General features: G+C 40.1%; 1 protein-coding gene across 1 annotated transcript; it reads right to left on the bottom strand.

The window, feature by feature from the left end:
* Positions 1-726: 726 nt before the first annotated feature.
* On the bottom strand, positions 727-24,258 carry hfm1 (helicase for meiosis 1). Its single transcript, XM_060888043.1, has 39 exons — positions 24,152-24,258; positions 22,945-23,057; positions 22,517-22,742; positions 22,045-22,244; positions 21,633-21,677; positions 21,479-21,549; positions 21,253-21,385; positions 20,323-20,474; positions 20,161-20,238; positions 19,913-20,068; positions 18,786-18,986; positions 18,525-18,613; positions 18,386-18,429; positions 18,158-18,259; positions 17,312-17,457; positions 16,348-16,442; positions 14,790-14,923; positions 14,647-14,694; positions 14,476-14,556; positions 13,319-13,410; positions 12,332-12,438; positions 12,206-12,253; positions 9,990-10,087; positions 9,703-9,837; positions 9,222-9,307; positions 9,001-9,084; positions 7,859-8,016; positions 7,668-7,771; positions 7,252-7,437; positions 5,818-5,895; positions 5,620-5,735; positions 4,849-4,931; positions 4,439-4,497; positions 3,157-3,234; positions 2,748-2,984; positions 2,481-2,553; positions 2,313-2,370; positions 1,005-1,147; positions 727-903 (listed from the first exon to the last, which is right to left on the bottom strand). Exons 1-39 carry the CDS (start codon positions 24,223-24,225, stop codon positions 840-842), a joined length of 4,275 nt encoding a protein of 1,424 aa, XP_060744026.1. The 5' UTR covers positions 24,226-24,258; the 3' UTR covers positions 727-839.
* Positions 24,259-24,504: the final 246 nt, after the last annotated feature.

Below are 24,504 nucleotides of genomic sequence, written 5' to 3'. Positions count from 1 at the left end.
GTGTCTCACTGTGTCTCACTGAGTCTCACTGTGTCTCACTGCTCCCTCCAGTGTCAATCATTTAATCATTACCACATCCCCCACTCTAGAATTTAGCAATAAACAACAACATTAAAAGATCAGGATTTCATGCACAATATAATGATTCATTTCAACACAATAGTCCTATAATAATGAATATAAATATTAGTAATGTTTGTATTTTTTTTTTTTTGGAATATTTTCTATGTTAAACATCATCAGAGATCTTCTTTGCTTGCTTTATTTATTTATTTTGTTTATATTTTCTTTCTTTAAACTATAAAATACAATATTAAGAAATATTTAAAAAACAATACAAAACAATGAAAGAATATAATAACAATAATAATAATAATAATAACAACAATAACAATAATAATAACAATAACAACAACAATAATATAAATTATATTTATATATAATATTATATAATTATATAATATAATATATATAATTATAATATAAATAAATAAATTATTTATTTATTAAAATAAATAAAATAAATAAGATATTATTGTTAATATTAATGAACTGTTATGTTCATTAATATTAACAATAATATCTTATTTATTTTATTTATTTTAATACATGGTGTGTAAAAACATAACTTCACCACATCTAACATAAATAAATGAATTCATTTCAACTTTATGACATTTCGCTTGATAAGAACTTTGTGTAACATTTGGAACAAATTCATGGAAAATCATTTTCATTACATAAACACTTTATTTTTATATCAGAACATTTCTAATGAATAAACGAATGACTTCGGTATTGTTTACGACAATAAACCTTACCAACAACCACAAGAAAGTCTAGAAAATTCCATCGAATATACCGAGAAACATGTCGACCTCTCGCTCCTCGTCCGTCTGACTCCTGTACAAGTTATAACATATTCAATTATCAGAACAATAAATCAATAAACTGATCATTTCTACATAACTGTAAGTGTCAGAGCCTTCAGAGTTATTAAATACCTGCCGGGGACTTTATGCTGCTCGTCGACTGCTGAATCCATCGTTGGGATACGATTCGGTCGTCCCGTAGGTGAGATATTTTTCCCGCTCTGTTTGGTGATCGGCTGTTTCTCTGAGGGGATGGAAAATTCCAGACGCGCTCTCTGTCAGGGACATAAAAAAACAGACACCACACTGACACTGGAGACTCCTTACATAAACAAACACCTGTGTCGTTTTACAGAACACTTCAGTAATGAATGGGCTGTTACTATGGAAACCTTAATGCTATCGTGGCTGTTTTAAAGGTGGGGTCTGCAGTGTTTGAGAAATGCTTCAGAAAACGAGTCGGAACGACAAACAAAACAAGACAAACGTGTAGCCGATGAGTAGTAAGGGGCAGGGCTTGTCAATATGGGTGGAGAGAGTGTTCAGTGCGCATGTGTGACATCAGCAGAAAGCGGTTTTAACATTGACATGGAGGATAAAAACAAAGAAAGAAAGAGAAGAAAGACTTACGATAAGGTAAGAAGTAGGACGTGTTAATATAGGATCAGCTTTCCAGCGCTGGAGAGAACTGAAGGAGCAGGAAGTTGGTCACATATTCACAGATTGGAGTTTCCTGAGTCAATAACTCCTGAGCTAAACACTGTTACTACACAAATAACACCTCTTTTCTATCGTAGTAATGTAGAGACGCAGCTACAACCGTGTTTTGTGTAGTAACAGTGTTTAGCTCAGGAGTTATTGACTCGTGAAACTCCAATCTGTGAATATGTGACCAACTTTACTTAAGACGCTGAGGCGCTTTTTTCCTTCTCGATAGGTGAGTAACGTTGGTTTTGTTTTGTTACACAGAACTAATATATGTCTTTGTCCTTTACATGATTATGATTGTGTGTCATTTTTGCTTGTTTGTTTATCTACAATCGTATTGTTCTTCACTTCAGCTATGATAAAGACACATTTCTTTCCAGTAGTTGCCTGGGTTACGTATGTATGTGTTGGCGGAGCTATCAATACAGGGGTGGGACCCATTTGGGTTAGGGGCGTGTTTGTTTTGGTGATTTCAAATGTCAACATTGGCTTTCAAACAACGGAGACCCCACCTTTAATGTCAGAGCTGCTGTTAGAGAAAATGAATCAACAATTTCTGACCAATCGGAGTCCAGCAGTTCTTAGTTAAAAACAGGACATGGGTGACTGCAGCAAAGTATCACAATGTCATATGCTCCTTTTTTTTTAAATAATTGTTCAAAAGGTGCAATAACTGATGAGAATGTTAATAATCTGAGGTGGATTCAATCAGATAAAAATTAAACTTTAAACCTTTGTGGTAAAAGTCAGTTCTGGGCTTTTTTGTGGAATCCGATCTGCACATCCATGCCTGAAAACAAGAATAAAAATGTCTTAAAAAGTAAAAAAAATAAAATAAATAAAACATATAAAAAAAAACAAGAGCAATACAGTACAAACGGTTACAGAGTTAAATCGGACCTTGATGGTGTTGGAGGTCTCAGTGATCCTGCTTTAGCTTCCACACAAGCATGATGACCTGGGATCAGATGATCTGAACACAGAAACTAAATGTTTCAACTAAAAGTTTCCTGTCACCTTTTTCTGCTCATTACCTTCTGGTCAAGGATTTATTTTTTAAACGACGGTGTAATTTGATAATTTGACTGTATTCGGTGCCGCAATATATAATAAAATAGATAATAGTTTAATTTATTCTAACCAAAAAAATCCAATAAAACAAAGCACCTGTTGCAGCAGAGCCGAGCACCGGATGGTCCGGCTCCTCGCGAGTCGTGGTGAAGTTATCATCACTGAAGTCATCCCAGTCGTCCAGCGCTAGGTCAAAGTTCACGTTGAGGACGTCAGACGAAAAGCCGCAGTCGGTACTGAGGTCTGCGTGTGAGACGGAGCCGTTAGCCGAGGCTCCGCCGAGAAGGGTTCTGCTCAGAGCTTTCTTTGTTGCTTCTCTCCTCATGGAAACATCTAGAACGAGCAAGGGTTAATTCATCAACATCCGAGTGTCCTAAAGTGTCCTGAACACACTCTCTCTCTCACACACACACACTTTTGTGACGTATTCCTGCATTCATTCATCCACTTTGTTTCACAGTTTCACACATATTGAATTTCTCAGATAATAAACGTAGACACTCACGGTGAGATGTGGCGTCAGCCTGGAAGATGTTCTCCTCTACTGCATCGGAATAAAACCCTTCAGTGTTCTCACTGTACTCTGTAGATCAGATCAGACGCACTGGGATTAACTACATTAACTACAGGATGTAAAGATACTGAAAGAGTCGTGAGAACGACTCTAGTGTCTTCTTGTTTTGGGTCTATTTTACATTTAGGTACTTTCAGTAACTTCCTTCATAACACGTAACCTCCATGATACCGTAGTATCCGGCTCTCGGCGTCTACACCACTAGGGGTCTGAACAAGCAGGTTACAGCCTGGTTTACACTCAGGTTTTAGGTCAGATCATTTTTAGCAGAATATGGTCCTTTTCTGAGTCATTCTTTAGATGAAATATCACTAGAGATGACCAATCACGGAGATTTACAGAGCCAATCAGATTCTGAAGCTTGTGTTAACTAGTTGAAAAGTCAACCAGCGAGACAGATCGTTAGCTAGCGAGCTACGAGCTGATGTAAACTTCATATTTTCAAAACAGTCCGTTTTTAAGCCACGTTGAGGGAAAGTAGAAACTAGAGACGACGACTCGATGGAAGTCTGTGGAAGCTTCCTCGTTTAATTAACAAGGAATATATTATAATTACATACTTAAGAACTTTTATAAATGACAGGGCTGTCAAGTGTGACGCGCCGCAGTGCCCAAAATGTATCAGTCCGCACAGCTGTCTCTATGGAACCGGGCAGGAATCGAGCGCGTCTCCCCTGGAGTTCTTAGTCGAGCCTGACACTTATCAGCCAATCAAAAAAAGAGGCTACACAACAGCCAATCAGAAAATAGCACTATTGTATATGGGTAAGATTTAACGCAACAACCAATGAAAAAAAATTATTAGAGAGGGTATTTTCGATATTCGGTTCGAACAAAACCTCAACACCAAACAGCTTGTCTTTGGACGGGACATTGTCCTCAATCATGACCCTAAAATTGGGTAATAATTGAGGACAATGGGGTGTTGCTGGGGATTGGAAATGTCAATCTTGCCTGTCTTCAAAACTTGAGAGCCCTGAAATGACAATACAGAGATTCTGCTACAGATGTCATGACCGGTCGTGTTCAGAGATTTCTTTTTCACTTCAGACTGTTGAAACACTTTGTTGGTCCATGTTTAAATGATAATTATTCACCGTATACAAACAGTCAAACGACAGGATCGGTGCTTCAGAGTTAGAGCTCCACCTGCTGGACAAAAACATAATCTTTCTGCTTTTTTTTTCTGTCCCTTTGAAACAAACACACCCACCGTCATGATGTGGCTCAAAATACACCTGCTGCTGAGGTGTTTCAAGATGTTTCTGAATCCTGCAGGAAAAACACATCAAAAGCAGCAAACCGTGAGTTCGAAGTCTGTAAACATCTCAGGTGTTTTACAGAGCGTAAACTAAGGACAGTGAGTTACAGCAGAGAAAGCGATCGGATGGCGACATTAAGTAAGAAACGTCTGAGAAGGAATTCTAAACGATAGAGTTTAATCTCACTGGACCACTGGCTGCAGGGAGTCAGATGGCATTGTGGGTAATGTAGGAAAATGTTAACCAAGTGGCAAATTCACCAACATTCTGATGAAAGTAAGAATAAACAAACAAACAAACAAACAAAAAAGATATAAGGATTAATATACAAGTGCTTCAGGGAAGAGTTTTTCCCAGATACCATGTAGCAGCAGGCATCGGCTGTTTGGGTGTGTAGGAGAAATGCTGCATGTTGATGGCCTGGTCCTCACTTTTCATCTTCATCTGTAACAAAACACTAACAATTAACTTCTACAACACTGCAGATATATAAAGAAAAACAGAAGTGATATCCGTGTGTTTGTGGACTAAGCCCTGTGATTAATACACAGTAAACACACAGTAGCATATAATAACTCTATGTGTATATATGAGTATATAAAAGCAGAAATGCTCATATTTGGATTTTATGACTTTACTCACACTCTCACACACTCATTTTCTACCGCTTATCCGAACTACCTCGGGTCACGGGGAGCCTGTGCCTATCTCAGGCGTCATCGGGCATCAAGGCAGGATACACCCTGGACGGAGTGCCAACCCATCGCAGGGCACACACACACACTCTCATTCACTCACGCAATCACACACTAGGGACAATTTTCCAGAGATGCCAATCAACCTACCATGCATGTCTTTGGACCGAGGGAGGAAACCGGAGTACCCGGAGGAAACCCCCGAGGCACAGGGAGAACATGCAAACTCCACACACACAAGGTGGAGGCGGGAATCGAACCCCCAACCCTGGAGGTGTGAGGTGAACGTGCTAACCACTAAGCCACCGTGCCCCCACAGAAAATCAGATTATTCTAAAATAATATGGATTAACTGAATAAAATGTTATATTAGCAACTGGAGAAGCTTCCCAGATATTTTAATTTACTCCAAAGATCTATAAGGAGGACAGGCTGACCTTCAAGCGCTTGACCGGGGTCTCCAAGAGTTTCTCGTTCCTCATCTTTAGATCTTGGAGATATGATGAGAAAGTGGGCTCTTGACCCATGAGATTTTTTTGCACGCCAAATTTGCCTGCAGTGTGAAAAGTCGATTCATTTCAATTAATAACCAAACTTCATTTTAATACTCAACATTAACCTGTTCTGATACTCACAGCATTCATGACCACAGAGCTGCTTGTTTTTACAAAAATGGTTACAGTGCCTTTTGCTGGGATCGATCTGCGGGGGATCTGCAGGGAGGACAGAGTTTTAAAGAGTTTATAGATGACAGATACTGCAGTACCTCACCTGTCCACCAGAGAGCAGAAACATTAATCTAAGAGTGACCCCTCACATCCTACCCGTGTGTGACAACCTGCCTGTTGGTACAGAAATGATGAATACATTCCAGTATGATGGACAGACTCAAACCCTTTCAATTTCTCACACTTAGATCCAGCTACACTGACAGATGTCATAATAACACTAAGTGTAAATCTGCCATGATGATATTAATTAAATAATAATTAAGAGCTCCTCCAATTTTCACCAAACCAAAGAGACCGCCGTCCAACACATGATGAGTCACAATGAAACGTGAATGTGATTAATTACAGAAATGTCACGTGTCCTTTCCCACTCAGTGAACTGGAATTTCACTGTATGGATCTTCTTGCAGAAAATAGCAGAAAAACATCATTTTCTGGAGCCTCCGGTATCACCATAGGAACAAGCAAAATAATATATATGCTACACTCTAAATACCAGAGGTGGGACTAAGTCACACATGAGCAAGTCACAAGTAGGTCTCAAGTCATGAATGTCAAGTCAAAGTCAAGTCGAGTATTTTTTAATATTTGTCAAGCAAGTCTCAAGTCTCAAATTTGCGACTTAAGTCTGACTCGAGTCAAGTCGAGTCCTCCATCTCTGAGTTATTTAAATCAAGTCCGAGTCAAGTCTCAAGTCATGAATGTCAAGTCAAAGTCAAGTCGAGTCTTTTTTTTTTTATATTTGTCAAGCAAGTCTCAAGTCTTAAATTTGCGACTTAAGTCTGCCTCGAGTCAAGTCCCCCATCTGAGTTATTTAACTCAAGTCTGAGTCAAGTCTCAAGTCATGAATGTCAAGTCAAAGTCAAGTCGAGTCTTTTTTTTAATATTTGTCAAGCAAGTCTCAAGTCTCAAATTTGCGACTTAAGTCTGACTCGAGTCAAGTCATATGACGCGAGTCCCCCATCTCTGCTAAATACCATCGAATTCGCGTTCATTATGGCGTCATACAAATAAAAAGAGTGTTTATTTTTACAGATTTTACAAACTAATTTAGTCTTGGCCAATTACAACAGCTACCAACCCAGGAGGAAGAAGACTAACGTGAGGTTTACTTCAGACTTAATTTACAGTTTAAAACTTAATGTTTCTGACACCTTGTGAAACTTATACGGTCTTAAACATCATGCTCAGTGTCTCAGCTCCAATCTAAAGTCTTCCTTGGACATTGACTTCATTTTGTATTGAAATAAATTTCTGGAAATGTATGTTGAGTTTGTTCTGATTCAGATATTAAATGTGGTCGTATTTATCTGGCAGCTCAGCTCATATGTGTATTGCCTGTTTTAAACCGTCCTCTCTGTGCTGTAGCTCGTGCCGTGGCGGGTTTCTCGGTGCCGGCGTTTCTCTGTGGGCTTTCGGTCACGTTTCGCTTTAATGCTGGACTGTCTGCTCCACGTGAATCAGCTCTAAATGTCTTTGGTCCTGAGTAGAAGGCAGTGAACTTCTGTTGGATATCCAATCCCACTGCACAACATCAACACACACAATGAATAGAAAATATACACACTGCTTCACAGTACACACTTAGTGTTTTATTCCTCTTACACCACAGTAATACAGAAACATAATTAAGTCCCTGTGATTGAGCTGTTACTATAAAAAGGGCAGCATATTAGAAGGAGCATGTGATGTTAGACCAGATCAGACTCAGTGCTGTGTAAATGTACAGAAGAACGAGTGAACACACCACACACCGTATTCAGAGCTGATTACATTGATGCTGATCTCATCTCCAGCAGGCGTTCTCATCACCTCGATCCTCCTTGACCAGCTTCCGGACTTCAGCAGTACGGTGTCTCTGCTCAATGAAACATTAATATTGTTATTAAATGATATTTTAATAAGAATTCCTCGTGGTAAAAAAGGGTGAAGACCAGCGCCTCACGAGATCTTCTGCTGGAAGACGACGTTGTTGTCGCAGTCTCCGATTAGAAGTGTGACATAATGATGGTCCGGTGCCGTCCTTTTCAACATCAGCTCCTCAAAATTCTTCAAGTTGACTGTGATAACGATCTCAGCTGTGGAGACGCTGTAACGGGGAAGCTAAAAAAAAAACAACTCTTTTTTAATGCATTGTGTCTGTCAGTCTGCAGAAGGAGACATGTTCAATCCCAGAGGTGTGGCTTGACTGTATGAGATATAGACTCTGTGTCTGTCACTCAGAGTAAACTGGATGTGGTCTCTGTATCTGTCTGTAACAATGAAAGAGACGTTTCGGCTCTAATGAAGGAGGCATTTTGTGCCTGTCAGTCCTAGAGAAAGGGGTGTGGCTTTGTGCATCTCAGTCTTAATAATGGTGATATGGCCCACAATAAATCGGGTGTGTTAGTAAAGGAGGCGTCGCCTATGTTCCTGTCAGGTCCAGTAAAGGAGGTGTGGCCTATGTGTCTGTCAGGTCCAGTAAAGGAGGCGTGGCCTATGTGCCTGTCAGGTCCAGTAAAGGAGGAGTAGCCTATGTGCCTGTCAGGTCAAGTAAAGGAGGTGTGGCCTATGTGCCTGTCAGGTCTAGTAAATTAGGCGTGGCCTATGTGCCTGTCAGGTACAGTAAATAAGGCGTGGCCTATGTGCCTGTCAGGTCTAGTAAATTAGGCGTGGCCTATGTGCTTGTCAGGTCTAGTAAATTAGGCGTGGCCTATGTGCCTGTCAGGTACAGTAAATAAGGCGTGGCCTATGTGCCTGTCAGGTCTAGTAAATTAGGCGTGGCCTATGTGCCTGTCAGGTCTAGTAAATTAGGCGTGGCCTATGTGCCTGTCAGGTCTAGTAAATTAGGCGTGGCCTATGTGCCTGTCAGGTCCAGTAAAGGAGGCGTGGCCTATGTGCCTGTCAGGTCCAGTAAAGGAGGCGTGGCCTATGTGCCTGTCAGGTCCAGTAAAGGAGGCGTGGCCTTTGTGTGAGTCAATTCCAGAGAAAGAAGAACGGTTTCTGCAGCAGTTACAGTACAGCTAAAAAAATATATCATTAAATTTGACCAAATCCATTGGGAAAATACACGTATATGTGTAGATATTAAAAAGAAATAACCGTCACCTGTTCCAGACTAACTTCATATTTAGGGAGTCTGTTGACAGCTTCTTTGATCTGGTTTCCAAATGGAGGATGTCGGTTCACGATCTAGATAAAAACACATATCATTGAGACATTAGATATGTGTTAGATTAGTTTACCATGAGATTAGTAAGTCATTAGATGTGTTAAGAGAACACAGCAATATGTATGATAAGTGATGGTTAGCGATGGTTAGTCTGTACCAGCTCCAGTTCTCGAGGATTGCTGGCTTCAATCTTGCTGAATGAAGTCAGTCCTGCATTCACCATTGCATTAGACAGAGATAAACCTAAAACACAAAATATTTACTGAATATTTAACTTCAAGAACTGATCTTGTCACATCACTGTAATTTAAATAAACCCCTAAAGGGCATGTCTGAAGAATTTTTTAGAGATTATTTACAAATAACTGTCTTCTTGTTGTTTCATGCACATGTGCTCCCCCTGTAGGGCTTTTAAAGCTCCTGTTAGGTTCCTGGTGGCCTACCATCCTTCCATTTATTTCTGTGCCTATTTAACTATTCCTACCCCTCCTTTCTATCCAGTCATCCATCTACAGTATATATTTATCTCTCTAACCATCCATGCCCTCATTTTCTGTCTCTCTATCTATCTATCCATTTACTGATTCCTCCATCCGTTCTCAGTTCTATTCTATAAAGTGTTTCTAAACTGATCTCACCAATCCTGTCCAGTTGTTTGGAGATGTAGGGTGAATCCTCCCACAGCTTGGCTCTGAAGCACTTGGCCAAGATCACAGCATTGATCTGGGCTGAGAAATGGTTCTTAGAGTTCTGAGTGAGAAACTCCACCAGGCCTGGCACAGAGCACACAAAACACCACACTGCTCAAACACTCCATCACAGAGGGGTTGATCGATAAGGCACCGAGAGACTGAAGCAATTAAAACACGATTTTTGAGTAATTACTAAAGACACGATCGCAACACTTTTGATAAAGGCGGGTTACATTTGCTAAGTCTGATTCCACTCCTGAAAATCTTCCCAGTGTCTTGCATGAGTCCAAATTCCTGAATGGGGATGCAGCCCAGCTGAGCCTGAATCAAACTGATGAGAAAGGAATCAACCAAAATGTAAAACAGAACAAAATGTTTGGCATCAGAAATAAATCAGTATTGAGTTTGTATTAAAAGCCAGTTCATTGCACAGCTCCTGAGATGTCTACACGACTTCACCTTCACTAGCTGTACTCCAGTACTGCAGGTGGCACTATTGAACTTTCAATAACAATTTCCTGTCATCCATTCAGTCATCCATCTTAGAATGAGTCGACTAGGAATCGACTCATTTACAGAGTCTGACTGATCACAGACTCTGTCCTCTGTATGACACCTGTTTACTCCATACTTAGGCCATACTTAAAAATATTCTTGTTTGCCGTAACCCGACCGACCCTGTCAATTTAGGACCGACTCAATTTTTATTTTTATTTTTTTGCTTTAAGTCAGACCGACTTGCCGGTTGTAAATTTGCGTTAAGACCGACCAATTTTTTATTTACTCTTCAAACAACTAATACAAAAGCAATAAAATAATATTATTTATATTTTATTAAGTATTGTAAATATATAAATTGCCTAGGCCTACATACAAACGAATGCTACGTTATTTCTTTTAAATAAAAACCCATGACTATCACTCGTCTATCAGGGTTCCCACTCTTTTTCAGAGATCATTTTCCAGGACTTTTCCAGGACATTTCAAATTTAGCAAAAAAAAAAAAATGGCGATTACTTAACTATACTTTTAAAGACAATTTAAAATAAAAAGACGACACATATTAATACCCTTTCCTTTCTCAGGCCAATGCCGTCATGCATGCTTTAGTTTGCTGTGCTTCCCCTTGCACATGATATTCAGATTAACAAGGTTAATATAACCTGCTTACCCGTCACCATTTGCTGAAAACATTCGAGCACTTAAACCGTTCCTAACACCTGAAACCACCAACACAAGACAGCGTCATCCGTCACAGCGAGATTAAACAGCATAACAAAAACCCGTCAAAACTCAGCGTCCCTGAACAGAGCGCTTTCTGTTACTAACGTTAATTGTTTCGACCGGTCGTAAACTGTTCTTTAAATGATCAAGAACATTTAAAAATAATAATTTTCCAGGACAACAAGATTTTTTTCAGGACAGTTTATGTTTTCTCTCATTTTCCATGTGTTTTCCAGGACTGGAACATTGGTCATTAATTTTCCAGGATTTCCAGGTTTTCCAGGACGCGTGGGAACCCTGTCTATGTTGACACTATTGGTTACCGGATGTCACACTACGGCCTGTGCGTTCGCTTCGTCTCATCCTCTCATTAGCTGTCAGAGTCGACGGTTCGCGCTTGGTAATGATGGCTGCGGCTGCAGTAAACAAAATGTTCGCGGTCATCGTTCAACGTCATACGGGTTCGGGCACCATAATACATCTAAAAAATTCATTAAAACAGCTCGACACCGCTTTAACTTGGCACGAAGTTCTGGAAAAACCGTGCCCAGCATCAAAATAAGGTTTGCAATGATGCGCCTGAAGGCACGGGTTGAAGACCCAGTCGGTGACGATATGCTAATTTGTTTAAATTCATACCTACGTAATCACCATCACCAAAATTGTACTTTTTTTTTTTACATTGAAACTTATAGAAAAAAAAATATAGACCTACCTACCCTTTTTTTTTTTTTTTTACTGTTACTGCAAACCAAAATATTTTTAAGGATGGCCTTACGTCATACTGTTCGTGGAAGCAAACTGAATACTGAATATCGTCTATGCGCAGAGGATGCTGAGGTTATCAGAATGTCAGCACAATTATGGGCAATTTCATACAACTGTTCTCTTATATAAATTGATTGAATAAACCCCCATATCTCAATAACTGCTCTGATCAATTTTTTATTAATGTCAACTGTGGATTATACTGTTCAACTGTCCAACTGTGAGCGCTACTGGAATAAAAACCTCAGTGTATTCACCTGAATCAGAATAGAGTGAATTGTTTGAGGACAATCCAGATGAAATTCCTATTAAACTGAAGGAGGTGTGATAATATCCTTCTATTAAATTCTCTTTTAATGTATGTACAGTACTGCATAGAACCACAGGAAATGTCACGTTATGTTTATAGCATAAAGACAAAGGGTTGCAATCAAAAAATGGTGAATTTGAATCCTACCAGTTAACTTTCATGTCACTGGTTTTGATCTTTCCCTCCATCGGATACCTAAAAATCAGATTGAGAGGTTGTTTCTATTTAAATAAAGCATGAGAAGTCCTGAATGTGAGAAATCGTTTCACTGACCGAATAGTGACCCTGTTCTTATCCTTGTTCAGAATGTTCAGGGTTCTTTTCTCGCTGACTCTCAGCTGGACGTCACTGAACTCCTTTACTTTCGATATTATATTAACCTGACACAAGTACAGATTAAACCACAGCTTCAGGATTTAAGTGATGTTTTACATACAAACAGTAGATAAAAATACTTAAAGGTGCTGTGTACAATGTTTGAAAGCCAATGTTGACATTTGAAATCACCTAAACAAACACGCCCCTAACCCAAATGGGTGTCACCCCTGTTTTGTTAGCTCCGCCCCACACATACATACGTAACCCAGGGTATTATGGCGGAACCTGTTGGGGCGGCTGGCCGAGGGGATATTTTTATCAGTAAATGAACACAGTGAGTAATACTATGGTAATACAAATGTGTATTTGTAGTACTGTGTGTTGTACCGTGAAAGGTTTAGCTCCGTTTCACGCGGAAGACGACATTCAACACCTAGAACCCGAGGCAGAGGTAACGGCAGGTATCCGTCATGTCAGTGTTTCAGTCGCTTTATACTAATGTCTGACATACGCACTGAACACTCTCCGCCATATATTGACAAGACACGCCCCTTTATGCTAATGTCAGACATGCGCACTGAACACTCTCTCCGCCGCATATTGACAAGACACGCCCCTTTATGCTAATGTCAGACATACGCACTGAACACTCTCTCCGCCGCATATTGACAAGACACGCCCATTTATGCTAATGTCGGACATACGCACTGAACACTCTCTCCGCCGCATATTGACAAGACACGCCCATTTATGCTAATGTCAGACATACGCACTGAACACTCTCTCCGCCGCATATTGACAAGACACGCCCCTTTACACGTTTGTCGGGCCCGACTCGGTTTTCTGAAGCATTTTTCAAACATCGTGCACCCCACCTTTAATATATATTGATTATCAAATCAGTATAATAGGTGGTCATGAATAAAACGAATAATGGCTCACCAGTTCAGACAAGGTTTCTGTTCCAGTCACCTTCAGAAACTGCTTCATGGTGTCAAACGCAACACAATATCGAGCCATAAGCTTCCCACTTTCTGTGAACAATCAGCAAAGTGTCAGGAATAGTGTGTGTTAGTTTGAGAAAACCCATCAGATGAATTATTCATTGTGCCTATAGCCTACACTATACAGTCAAAAGTTTGTGCACCCCAAGACCATCTCACCCAAATGTGTGGTTCTTCTGTAAAATGTTAACACAAAGATTTAATCATACAATTTTACAGAGTGACTCTCTGTGCTGTAGCATTACAGTTTCCCTTCACTGGCCTTCCCTAAAAGTCCTGACCCTGTTCTGTCATGACAATGTCCCTGTGTACACAGCAGCTCCATGAAGACATGGTGTAGAAGTGAAGGATGTTCAAGTGTCCTGAACAGAGCCCCAACTCTGACTGAACACATTTGGTATAAACTGGTGTAAATTGGAATGAACTCACCCATGGATCAGTGTCTGATCTAATTATGCTAACATTTACATTTTATATATAGTAGAAAAAGCAGGTATCTGACCGTTAATGGGTTTTTCCAGGTTGCCATACAAATACAAAAGGAAGATATCAGTGTAGGAAATTTTCATAAATTAACATTCTGTCTCTTTGTCCTAAAATGGCCTGAACACTACAATGTTACTATTGTCATTAACATCAAAGGGGCTTTTTACACCTGGTCACTTCATGCGTTTTCTGTGATCGGATATAAATCCGATGGTTCAAACCACTTCAGGAGGTGGTCTGGGACGCGTTCCATATGAAACTGGACAGGTGTAAATGAATGTGGTTGTTCAAGCCACATACATCAGTGCTATACTATACTAAAATATATTAGCATTTTGGGCGGCAGTAGAAAGATCGGATCGATATCCGATTCGCCGAGACGCATTTATGTGGCCTAATGTAAATGGAACAGTTTTAACAAATCTGATAGCTATCAGATCAGAGAAAACACATGAAGTGACCGGGTGTAAAAAGGCCCAAAGTTCATATAAATGGGGTTACTAATTTTATTCCACCTCAAACTCATTTCCCATCACTATTCTAAATAATCTCAGTTAAACCTCGTTCATAAATCAAGATTTTAGCACAACCCTGAACACAGTCCCTCACCTGTAGGTTTGATGTTTATGTCCTCGTCCATCGTGATCAAATTAAAGGAAGCCAGTGAGTTCAAGTTTCTTAGACAAAGTTCTAAAATACGGAAGGAATTTACAGCCGTAATGATATAATTCAAGCGTTTTTTTATTGACTGAAGACGTGAACGTGAGAAATTTGTCACACCTTGCAGTTTGGTTTCAATTCCACATTTTTCCAGATTAGCAGAAAAACCTGGAAACAAGTTTCAGATGAATCTGAATGATATATTCATCACATGCACGGTGTATATTAGGGTTTCTGTCATTAAAAAAAAAAATCTATATTACCATAGTGTTTGGGATTCTTCAAAGCACGAATGTAGAGGAATGTGGAACGAATCCAGTCTAAAGCCATGTTCACATCAGAGATGGTGTAAAGGACAATCTCAGCGTTCAGATGCTCCACCAGGTTTGTGTGCAAGCTTAAAAACGAAAGAAATAAAGCTCGATGCACAACAAATGATTTATAAGAATGAGAAAATCTGATTTGCACTGAACAAGTGACCATGTACAACAATATATATATACAGGGGCGGTTCTAGGATTTCATCTTTAGGGGGTTTTAGTCCTCAGTGAGAATTTAAAACAAGAAGAGTTTTATATTATATATTATATGACTACACAGTAAGCCAAAAGTTATGGGATTATTAAATGGCAAAAGTGGACACCAAAATTTTATGCATGATGTAATGATGCCGGTCTTGAATCAGATCAGTTCATGTGTGTGTGCATTCTCTACAAACAGTGTGTCCAATGAATGCAGTCATTAATAAACTAATATTCACAAGACAAAGACCAAATCAATAAATGTTATTTTTATTTAGTATTGAATGGATTGTTTGCATTAATATTTTGTTTGTGCTACAACTCTGGTAATAAGAATAGTGACATTTCACTGCTTTTGGTTGCCGTCTTTGCGGCTTTCAGCCGATTAACGTTATAGATAAACGCCTCCAGCTCTGACTGCGCGTGCACGCTGAGCGTCCCTGTGATTCTCCGTTCAAATAAAGCAGACAGCTGAAGACGCACTTTGAAACGCGCGTAAAAGCAAAGTAAAAAAAATCGCTCTTGGATCAAACCGATAAATAATTTTCTTTCCCATCGACGACACGTCCTGCATTTTAACGTCATTTTTATTGTTTATTTATGAAAGTAAATATTATACTTTTAGTTTTAGGGTGGCTGAGATCACAGACAGGGGGCTGGAGCCACCCTAAAGAAGGTCTAGAACTGCCCCTGTACACATACACACACACACACACACACACACACACACACACACACACACACACACACACACACATATATACATATATATATATGGATGAGACTCAAAAAGGGAGCCCGTGCTCTTCTGGATAGTTAGAGTGAGATATTTGTCATGAAAACCCAACAATGCTCATCGTTTTCCACTATATAATGAAGCATGGTGCTGGTAGCACGATGTCGTGTGCTTCTTTGACTAATCCTCTCTTTACTCACTCACATTCTGTACACAGGATGTTGTATAGTAATAATGGATATAATGTCGCTCTGCAGGAGGTTCAAATTTTGGGGAAAATTTTGTTCTTTTTAACCAAAACCTGATATAATCTTCTTGTTTTAAGTCCCTAGGAAATTATACCAGATTTAATTTATAGATTTCATAGCAATTCATTTCTAATTAATTTGGTAAACTATAGGAATTTTTCCCTCCCTTTACTATGGTGGATGATTCACATGGATCTCTAACCCAGATGTAGAAGAATAAAGACCGAACGAGTTTACAGGATGTTCTGCATGAGCACGAGCACAAGACCGTCTTCGCGATTGCAGCGGCGTTACGTTTAGTCACATGTGGTCGTACCTGCTCTCTATGGTCTCTGAACCGCTCACTAACTGTAGGTACTTGTCTCTAGTCTGAGATCTTGTCATGATCACAGCAGTGGCTGATGTGTCAAACTACAATAAATAATAAAAAAAGAAAATACAACAATGATAAAAGGTTACGAGCGCTAGCCTTCCATCACTGGTATGGAATCCCACAGTAATCAGATTAGTATTATCACCATAACGATGAAAGACACAAGGAGACACACAGAACATTATTTTAAACATACGCATTGTGAATTATTTACCAAGGTCATTCAAATCTAGCTGTGAACAGCAATTATCAGGGTTCAAGCATTTTAAGAGCTTTAAAGTGCACAAGTAAAAAGTATTAATAAAAAGTATATTAATGTATGGGATTTTATAAAAGATGTATTATTTCTCGGACCGGTCGCATGATGTGTGTGGGTCGTTGTTTTTTCAGTTCCCCACAAGTTCTGATTTAACATTGAAGACAAATACAAACTGTAGACCGCAACAATCATAAAATTATTACAGAGTCATTGTGAAAAAAATAAAGTTTAATTATAAGTATAAGGGGGGCACGGTGGCTTAGTGGTTAGCACGTTCGCCTCACACCTCCAGGGTTGGGGGTTCGATTCCCGCCTCCGCCTTGTGTGTGTGGAGTTTGCATGTTCTCCCCGTGCCTCGGGGGTTTCCTCAGGGTACTCCGGTTTCCTCCCCCGGTCCAAAGACATGCATGGTAGGTTGATTGGCATCTCTGGAAAATTGTCCGTAGTGTGTGATTGTGTGAGTGAATGAGAGTGTGTGTGTGCCCTGCGATGGTTGGCACTCCGTCCAGGGTGTATCCTGCCTTGATGCCCGATGACGCCTGAGATAGGCACAGGCTCCCCGTGACCCGAGGTAGTTCGGATAAGCGGTAGAAGATGAGTGAGAGAGAGAGTATAAGTATAAGCCATTTCTAATGCGATGTTGGGTACCTGTGGTCTGCCCGCTCGACCAATCATCTGTAGTATGTCGGCTTCGCTGTACTCCTCACATGCTCCACCCACGTAATGCATGGTGGATTTGATCACCACCAGGTGGGCTGGCAGGTTCACACCCATGGCCAAAGTGCTGGTAGTGACTGAGAAAGTACACGACATACTGTACTATTAACAACGACAACATTCTGCGAACAGCCCACTTTCACATTTTATTTAAAGGTGGGGTCTACGTTGTTTGAGAAATGCTTCAGAAAACTGCGTTGGGCCGCCAAACAAAACAAAAACAAAATGAACGTGTAGCCAATGAGCAGAAAGGGGCGTGTCTTGTCAATATGGGCGGAGAGTGTTCAGTGCGCATTTGTGACATTAGCAGAAAGCGGTTTTAACATTGACATGGAGGATAAAAACAAAGAAAGAAAGAGAAGAAAGTCTTACGATAAGGTAAGAAGTAGGACGTGTTAATATAGGATCAGCTTTCCAGCGCTGGAGAGAACTGAACGTCTTCCATGTGAAACGGAGCTAAACCTTTCACGGTACAACACACAGTACTACAAATACACATTTGTATTACCATAGTATTACTCATTGTGTTCATTTATTGATAAAAATACCCCATCGGTCAGCTGCCCCAGCAGGTTCCACCATAATAGTTGCCTGGGTTACGTATGTATGTGTGGGGCGGAGCTATCAAAACAGGGGTGACACCCATTTGGGGTAGGGGCGTGTTTGTTTAGGTGATTTCAAATGTCAACATTGGCTTTCAAACATTGTACACCCCACCTTTAACTGTTTATAAGTATAAAGTATATGTTTGGGGCAAGAACAGAAAGCTTTGCTCACAGAGGACGGGCAAGTCGCCGAGTGTAAACGCATCTTCAACCAGTTTTCTGTCTGACACACTGACACCAGCGTGGTGATACCCCACTCCACACATGATTAGATCTTAATGATATCAAAGAGATTTTTACATCAATGCATATAACACACACACACACACACACACACACACACACACACACAGGACTCTATCTCTTTACAAATGTCAAGCAATAAATTACAAACACATACCTCTGAGTTTGCTATCGAGAACAGAGTTGGCGTATTTCATCAGCCTGCGAGTAATCAAATGATTTATATTGATTATGGATCTAAAAAAATAAGATATAAAAGTATAAATAGTGGAGTCGGTGTGAGAAAGTAAACGCACCTCTGTCTGTGATCAATAGTCATAATGAATCTAGCATCCTTGGCGAGCACAGCAGCAGACTGTTGAACTCCTTTCCTCGTGGAACAAAACTTTGAGGCGCACATAAATAAATGATGGTCAATTCTGTATTCTGATTGGTCAGAAGGGTTCAGCTTCAAATCACATATGGTTGTTATGGTGATGATGGAAGGAGTCTCCGGTGTCAGTGCTGTATGGAAACAATAAGGTGACAGCTGAAGAACTGATCTGTTTTTTTCTCACCACCAGTGTTGGTTTCTGGTCGGAGTAGGTCTGAATGATGCTGGCCATCTTGTAGTTGAGAGAGAGGTCAAATTTGAATTCGTTCTGGTTGTTTCCACACGGAAATCCCAGTACCACTTTCCTCAGTTTCACCGGTCTGTGGCTCTCATCCATCATCAAACACGCCGCTGGACCCGATTCGTCTGACAGCCACTCGGACACCTGCACAATCAGTCCATCGTTATAATAGTGCTTATTAATGAACTGTCATTTGGTATGTTCATTCATTCATCTATCTATCTATCTATCTGTCTGTCTGTCTGTCTGTCTGTCTGTACATCCATCTTTATTTTATTTGTCAGTACTTCTTGCACGCCACTGATCCACACATCTGTCAGTCTTTTTGCCTGTCTATCTTTCATTTTGTCAGTCTGTCCATCCATTTTTGTAAATCCGTCCGTCTATATGTCTTAATTCCATCTACTTCCATCTATCTATCCTTCATTTTTGTCTCTCTGTCTATCGATCTATTCATCCATCTACCTATCCTCCTTGTCTTGTTCATCTATTTATGTGTATATATATATATATATCTCGTAGCTGTCGGGCGGAAACCTCGTCTGTCCAAAGTTGTTCAATTTCATATTTTTTCACATATGGATGCTATTGGTCAGTCCCCACGTGGGTCTGTTATTTTTACAAGTTATTAACCAATCTAAAGTCTTGAAAATAGCTTGAGCGCAAATCTCATAACTCCATTGGACACTTCAACTGTCCACCTCTTCCTCACTCCGCGGGAGAGCTTCACGGCATATTTCTCCTCAAGAAGAGTCGCAACGAATCAACACGTCTTCTGAGGTAAATGTCTTCAAAACACTGGGCTCAAAGAAAAAAAAATCTTGACCCCCGCTAGTTCTGGTGCTCGTCTGAGGACAGGAATTTAGCGCAAGACAATCCACTGCAACGCGGACTAAACCCTGTGCACTGCAGATAAGGTACGGCGTTTTTTAATTTCCTGAAAAATAACGGTTTTAGAGGTACGAGGATTCCGCCTGACAGCGACGATATGTATATTCTTGTCTTTCAGTCTGTTTTTTAATCTATCTATCCATCCATCTATCCACTCATCCCCTGCTGAGCCTGCGCACATCCTGCAGGTTTGGGATGGTCGCTGAGACTGCTACAAATCTCATGTAGGTTTTTGAGTGTGGAGCTTCAGCCGTTCTGTACGACTGCATGGTCTTCATTCTGCTGACCACAACCTCCAGCGTCGCTCCTCGGGTCACGTCTTTCACCACGTGTATCTACAACACGGCGCAAAAACAAAGAGGGATGAAAACTCTGGATCGCTCGAGTGACCGTCTTATTACACGACTAAACTTTAAACACCGCAGACCTCGTCTATCAGGAAGAGGCGGACCGAGTGCAGTAAAACGTTATCTCTCCACTTCCTTGTCATACTGTCCCACTTTTCCTTCACAGAGAAACCATGAAGCATTACCTGCTTTGTCATGGTATTTGTTTCATTCTGAAATAAAACTCATAAGCTTTAAATTACGGGTGTCGTCATGATCAGGTGAGCGTCCTGGATTTCAAAATAGTCGTCGATCTCCGTGTCTCCGGTGAGCTCTTTACAATTCAGTCCCAGTGGTCCGAATTTCTGCTTCCAGTCTTCATATCGCTGACTGCAAAGAGCTTTAATGGGAGCCACTGACGGAGACAGAAGAAAGATGACAGTAGTGTGACTGGAAGTCACAGGTTTATATGAACACACCTATCGTTTCTGTAGTACATTTTAAGTTTAAGGAGTCTCCAGTGTCAATGCTTTGTAGCAGGCTGCTTATATTTATAGCTTCTATAATGTAAGTGGGAACAGGAATCTGGCATTCTAACATTAAACATTACATGGGAAGTCGTGGCCTAATGGTTAGAGAGTTTGACTCCTAACCCTAAGGTTGTGGGTTCGAGTCTCGGGCCGGCAATACCACGACTGAAGTGCCCTTGAGCAAGGCACTGAACCCCCCCAACTGCTCCCCGGGCGCCGCAGCATAAATGGCTGCCCACTGCTCCGGGTGTGTGTTCACGGTGTGTGTGTGTTCACTGCTGTGTGTGTGTGTGCACTTTGGATGGGTTAAATGCAGGGAACGAATTCTGATTATGGGACACTGTACTTAGCCGTATGTCACGTCACATCACGTCACGTCACTATACAGATAAGCATCATGTGTCGTTTTGTTTTATTAACACGAGCACTGGTAAATTGTTGGGGTTTAAGAGAAATAAAACACTTCAGTACATGCAGTAAAAGGAAAGTAATCAACTCTGGGTCGGTAATTATACCACAGCTTCACTGCAATATTCTGTTATTGATTATTTTTCAATAACAGCGCTCTGTCTAAAGACTAAACTTATACTTGTGTATAACCTAAGAGCTGATTACTTTAATATAAATAAACAACACGTCAGTTCGAAACACGTCGTGACCCACTGTAGACGGCTTTGACATCGTGCCAAGGCTCCGTCGTCTCCGTTAACAGTCGAACGATAGCCAACTCGAACAGCACCGTTTTCCCCGAGCCAGTGGGAGCACAGGCTACAAAGTTCCTACTGCTATAAAGAACCTGAAACCCATAAAACACGGTAATCGGCACAAAAAAGTAAGTAGTGTATTATTAGTAAATGTAATAAAAGCGATAGTAATAAATGACACTCACATCATCCAGTGCTTTAGACTGCACGTAGTTAAAGTACGGGAAGTCGTTGAAGACGATCCTGAATTGAACAGCTGTGTAAATATGACTAAGGGAAGCTGTACAAAACCTGGATGTTTTACACGACTTGCTCAGCAGGCAGATTGGTAAAGGATACGGATTTCAGACACGGGACGCAGGATCCCTGGTCCAGATGATGTGCCTTAAACAATGTGGTAAAAATAAGTGATTTTTTTTTTTATTCTTGTCATTATGATGATTGTTGATTTACTTGTATGCACCTTGTACACTGAATTGCATTGTATTAAAACCACACACACACAGCATGCAAACAAGCTCACTGTACATTTTTACATGAGCTCGATTTGTTTATAAATCTTAATTATTACGTCCACCGATGATGGGCTGTTTGATCACGTGCACACAGATAAAGATGACATAATTTGCTCTAAAGTTCTATAGATAGAGCCACTAAGATATGTGAGCAGATATGCTGTGTGTGTGGGTGTGTGTGTGTGTTTGTGTCAGACTCAATATTAGACACTCAGAGCATGTTGAGTCTATATCACCTTGTATCTGAAGAGGCTGAGGAGAGAGAGGACGAACTACAGAGCAGTTGCGTTGTGGATCGCTGCTTCCGCGCTTTCCGAAAGAACTACAGGAAGCGGTCAGTGGATAATCTGTTGCCATAGCGACCGAACTGATGCTTTGGTGGTTCATTGCTGGAATGGAAACATTCTTGTGCTTGCTCATGGGAGGTTTAAATAACCTACGGAATATTTAAGGAATAAAACACTTCAGGATGTGCAGTTATCAGAAACGAATCATCTTCATATCATTAACGTTAACACTTTAGTTACGACCTAGTATTTATTCTAGGGTCTCTAAACAACAGACTGGCGTTACCAAGCCAGAAGTTTGAATATTTATATAAGCTGTAATGCTGTAATGCTGTATTTAGGATACAATTTACTAAATACATTTTAAATACTCTTTCTTTGAACAGGAATTGAATTGAACAGGAATGTTGTTCATGTTTACCGAGATTTGAGTTGAGAACCAGTGGGAGGATAAAGTCTAGTTTCTCCTGAATTCTGCGATGCAGCAGGACCGTCCTGATGGAGTCCAGGTCCACATAATTCAGGCCTCCAAACTTCACACACCTGCTGCTCTTCTGCTTCACCTGTCTGACTTTGGACACACCGTCCTTCACAGACACCGGGTCCTCGAAAAGGGGGCAAAAACTTCTTTGGTTTCTGAGAGTAAACTTAAGAGGAAGCGGGTGAGGATAATTAACACATCATAGAATTCAATTAAGGCAAGAACAAAGGATTTTAGGTTGGCACCTTGCAATTTAAAGAAAGTATTATTTTTTTATACGTTTCTGAGAATACAGTTTGCACTATGTAGATATTAAACCTGCGCTATCTAAAGCCAATCTTCTTCAGACGACCTGTAACTACACTGACCAGAAGACTTCAGGCTTTCTGTCTCTTTCTGGAGCTCCTGAGTCGCTGGGATTGTGGAAATGTCTGGCGCAGCATCCAGTTTCCACACACTCTGATCCTGACATAATGGATTCCTGTAGGGTTTTATATGTATATAAATATATATTAAATACAAAAATACAAAAAAAACTAAAAAAAAAAAAAAAGATTTAGAGCTAATCTGTACATAGATCTAGAACATGAAACTTATTACAGATGCATCAGATGTCTTTACTACCACATGTCATGAACATGGTATTTTCCTTGTGAAAGTTGTTTTTGAAACAATTTGTATGAAACAACATGATGCATGTTTTTGAAGTTATTCTGAATAGTGTTGTGCTAGTTACTAAGAAATAGTAACTAGTTACAGTTACTAGTTACTTCATTCAAAAAGTTACTCAATTACTTTGTTGATTACTTACACCAAAAACTAACGCGTTACTGTTAAAAGTCATTTTTTAGTTACTTTTTTAAAGAAATGATGAGCCTATTTCCACTTTGAGAAACTCGTCTTGCTCTCGCCTCGACTCGCCATTACTGACACACATACATGAATAAACGGAAACACACCCACAGTGCGGCGTCTTCGTGTTTACAGGTTGGCATCCACCAATCCTACAATGCGTCGCTGCTGTAAACAGGTCAGGCTGTAGGCTACACTTCAGATAAAATGAATTAAATTAAAAAAGTAATGGACAAACGCACCATATGGTAACGGTAACGGAGTTACTTTATTTAAAAAGTAATGCGTTACAGTATTAGTTACTGTCAAAAGTAACTGCGTTACAGTAACGCGTTATTGCCCAACACTGATTCTGAATGACTTATGCATATATGAGATGAAGTCGGGTGTCAGCGGTTCAGACGGTGACCTCAGGGTCATCAGCAAAAGACATCTACCAGGTTTGAGTGGGAGATAAAATGATATCACTGGAGACGGTGATTGATGTAGAACCATCAAGTACGGATAAATGAATAAAATCCAAACAATCCATTTTGCATGCTAACAAGCTTAGCAAATCCCGCCCCCAGAGTCGGGAAAATACTTTATAGACTGTGTTTAATTGGACAAACCCAAGACGAGTACAGGACGAGTCAGTAAAAAACGTTTGGACGTGAAATACTACAACACCAACTGAAATACCCATTGAATTCAGGAACATTTTAAACACAACCGTCCGCTCACACTTTATGAAGCACAGGTCTGTCAAAGAACAGGTTATTGAGGGAGAAAGTGAATTCTGACGACGACGCCATCATCCTCCGGGTTCAGATCAACAGCTTATTAATAATCTGTAAACAAACAGAGCTGTAATTAGATTTCTAAACTCATTTATCTCCAATACATCTAGACAAAAAGGGGTGACGTTTAAGTATTAAAAATGATTAAATTAAAAGTAATTAAAAATAAATAAGCACCAAATTTATAATATCTAGCTAATAAAACTCTAGCTAGTCATCAACAGTCAACAGCTGAGGGAACAACTGTATGTTTACAGCTCCTATAATGTCACAATGCACATATTTTATGACTGTTTT

The sequence above is a fragment of the Tachysurus vachellii genome, chromosome 15, assembly GCF_030014155.1.
Source record: "Tachysurus vachellii isolate PV-2020 chromosome 15, HZAU_Pvac_v1, whole genome shotgun sequence".
Taxonomy (NCBI): Eukaryota; Metazoa; Chordata; class Actinopteri; order Siluriformes; family Bagridae; genus Tachysurus; species Tachysurus vachellii.
Note: the sequence above shows the minus strand (reverse complement) of the source record. Positions and strands in the feature narration are given on the sequence as shown.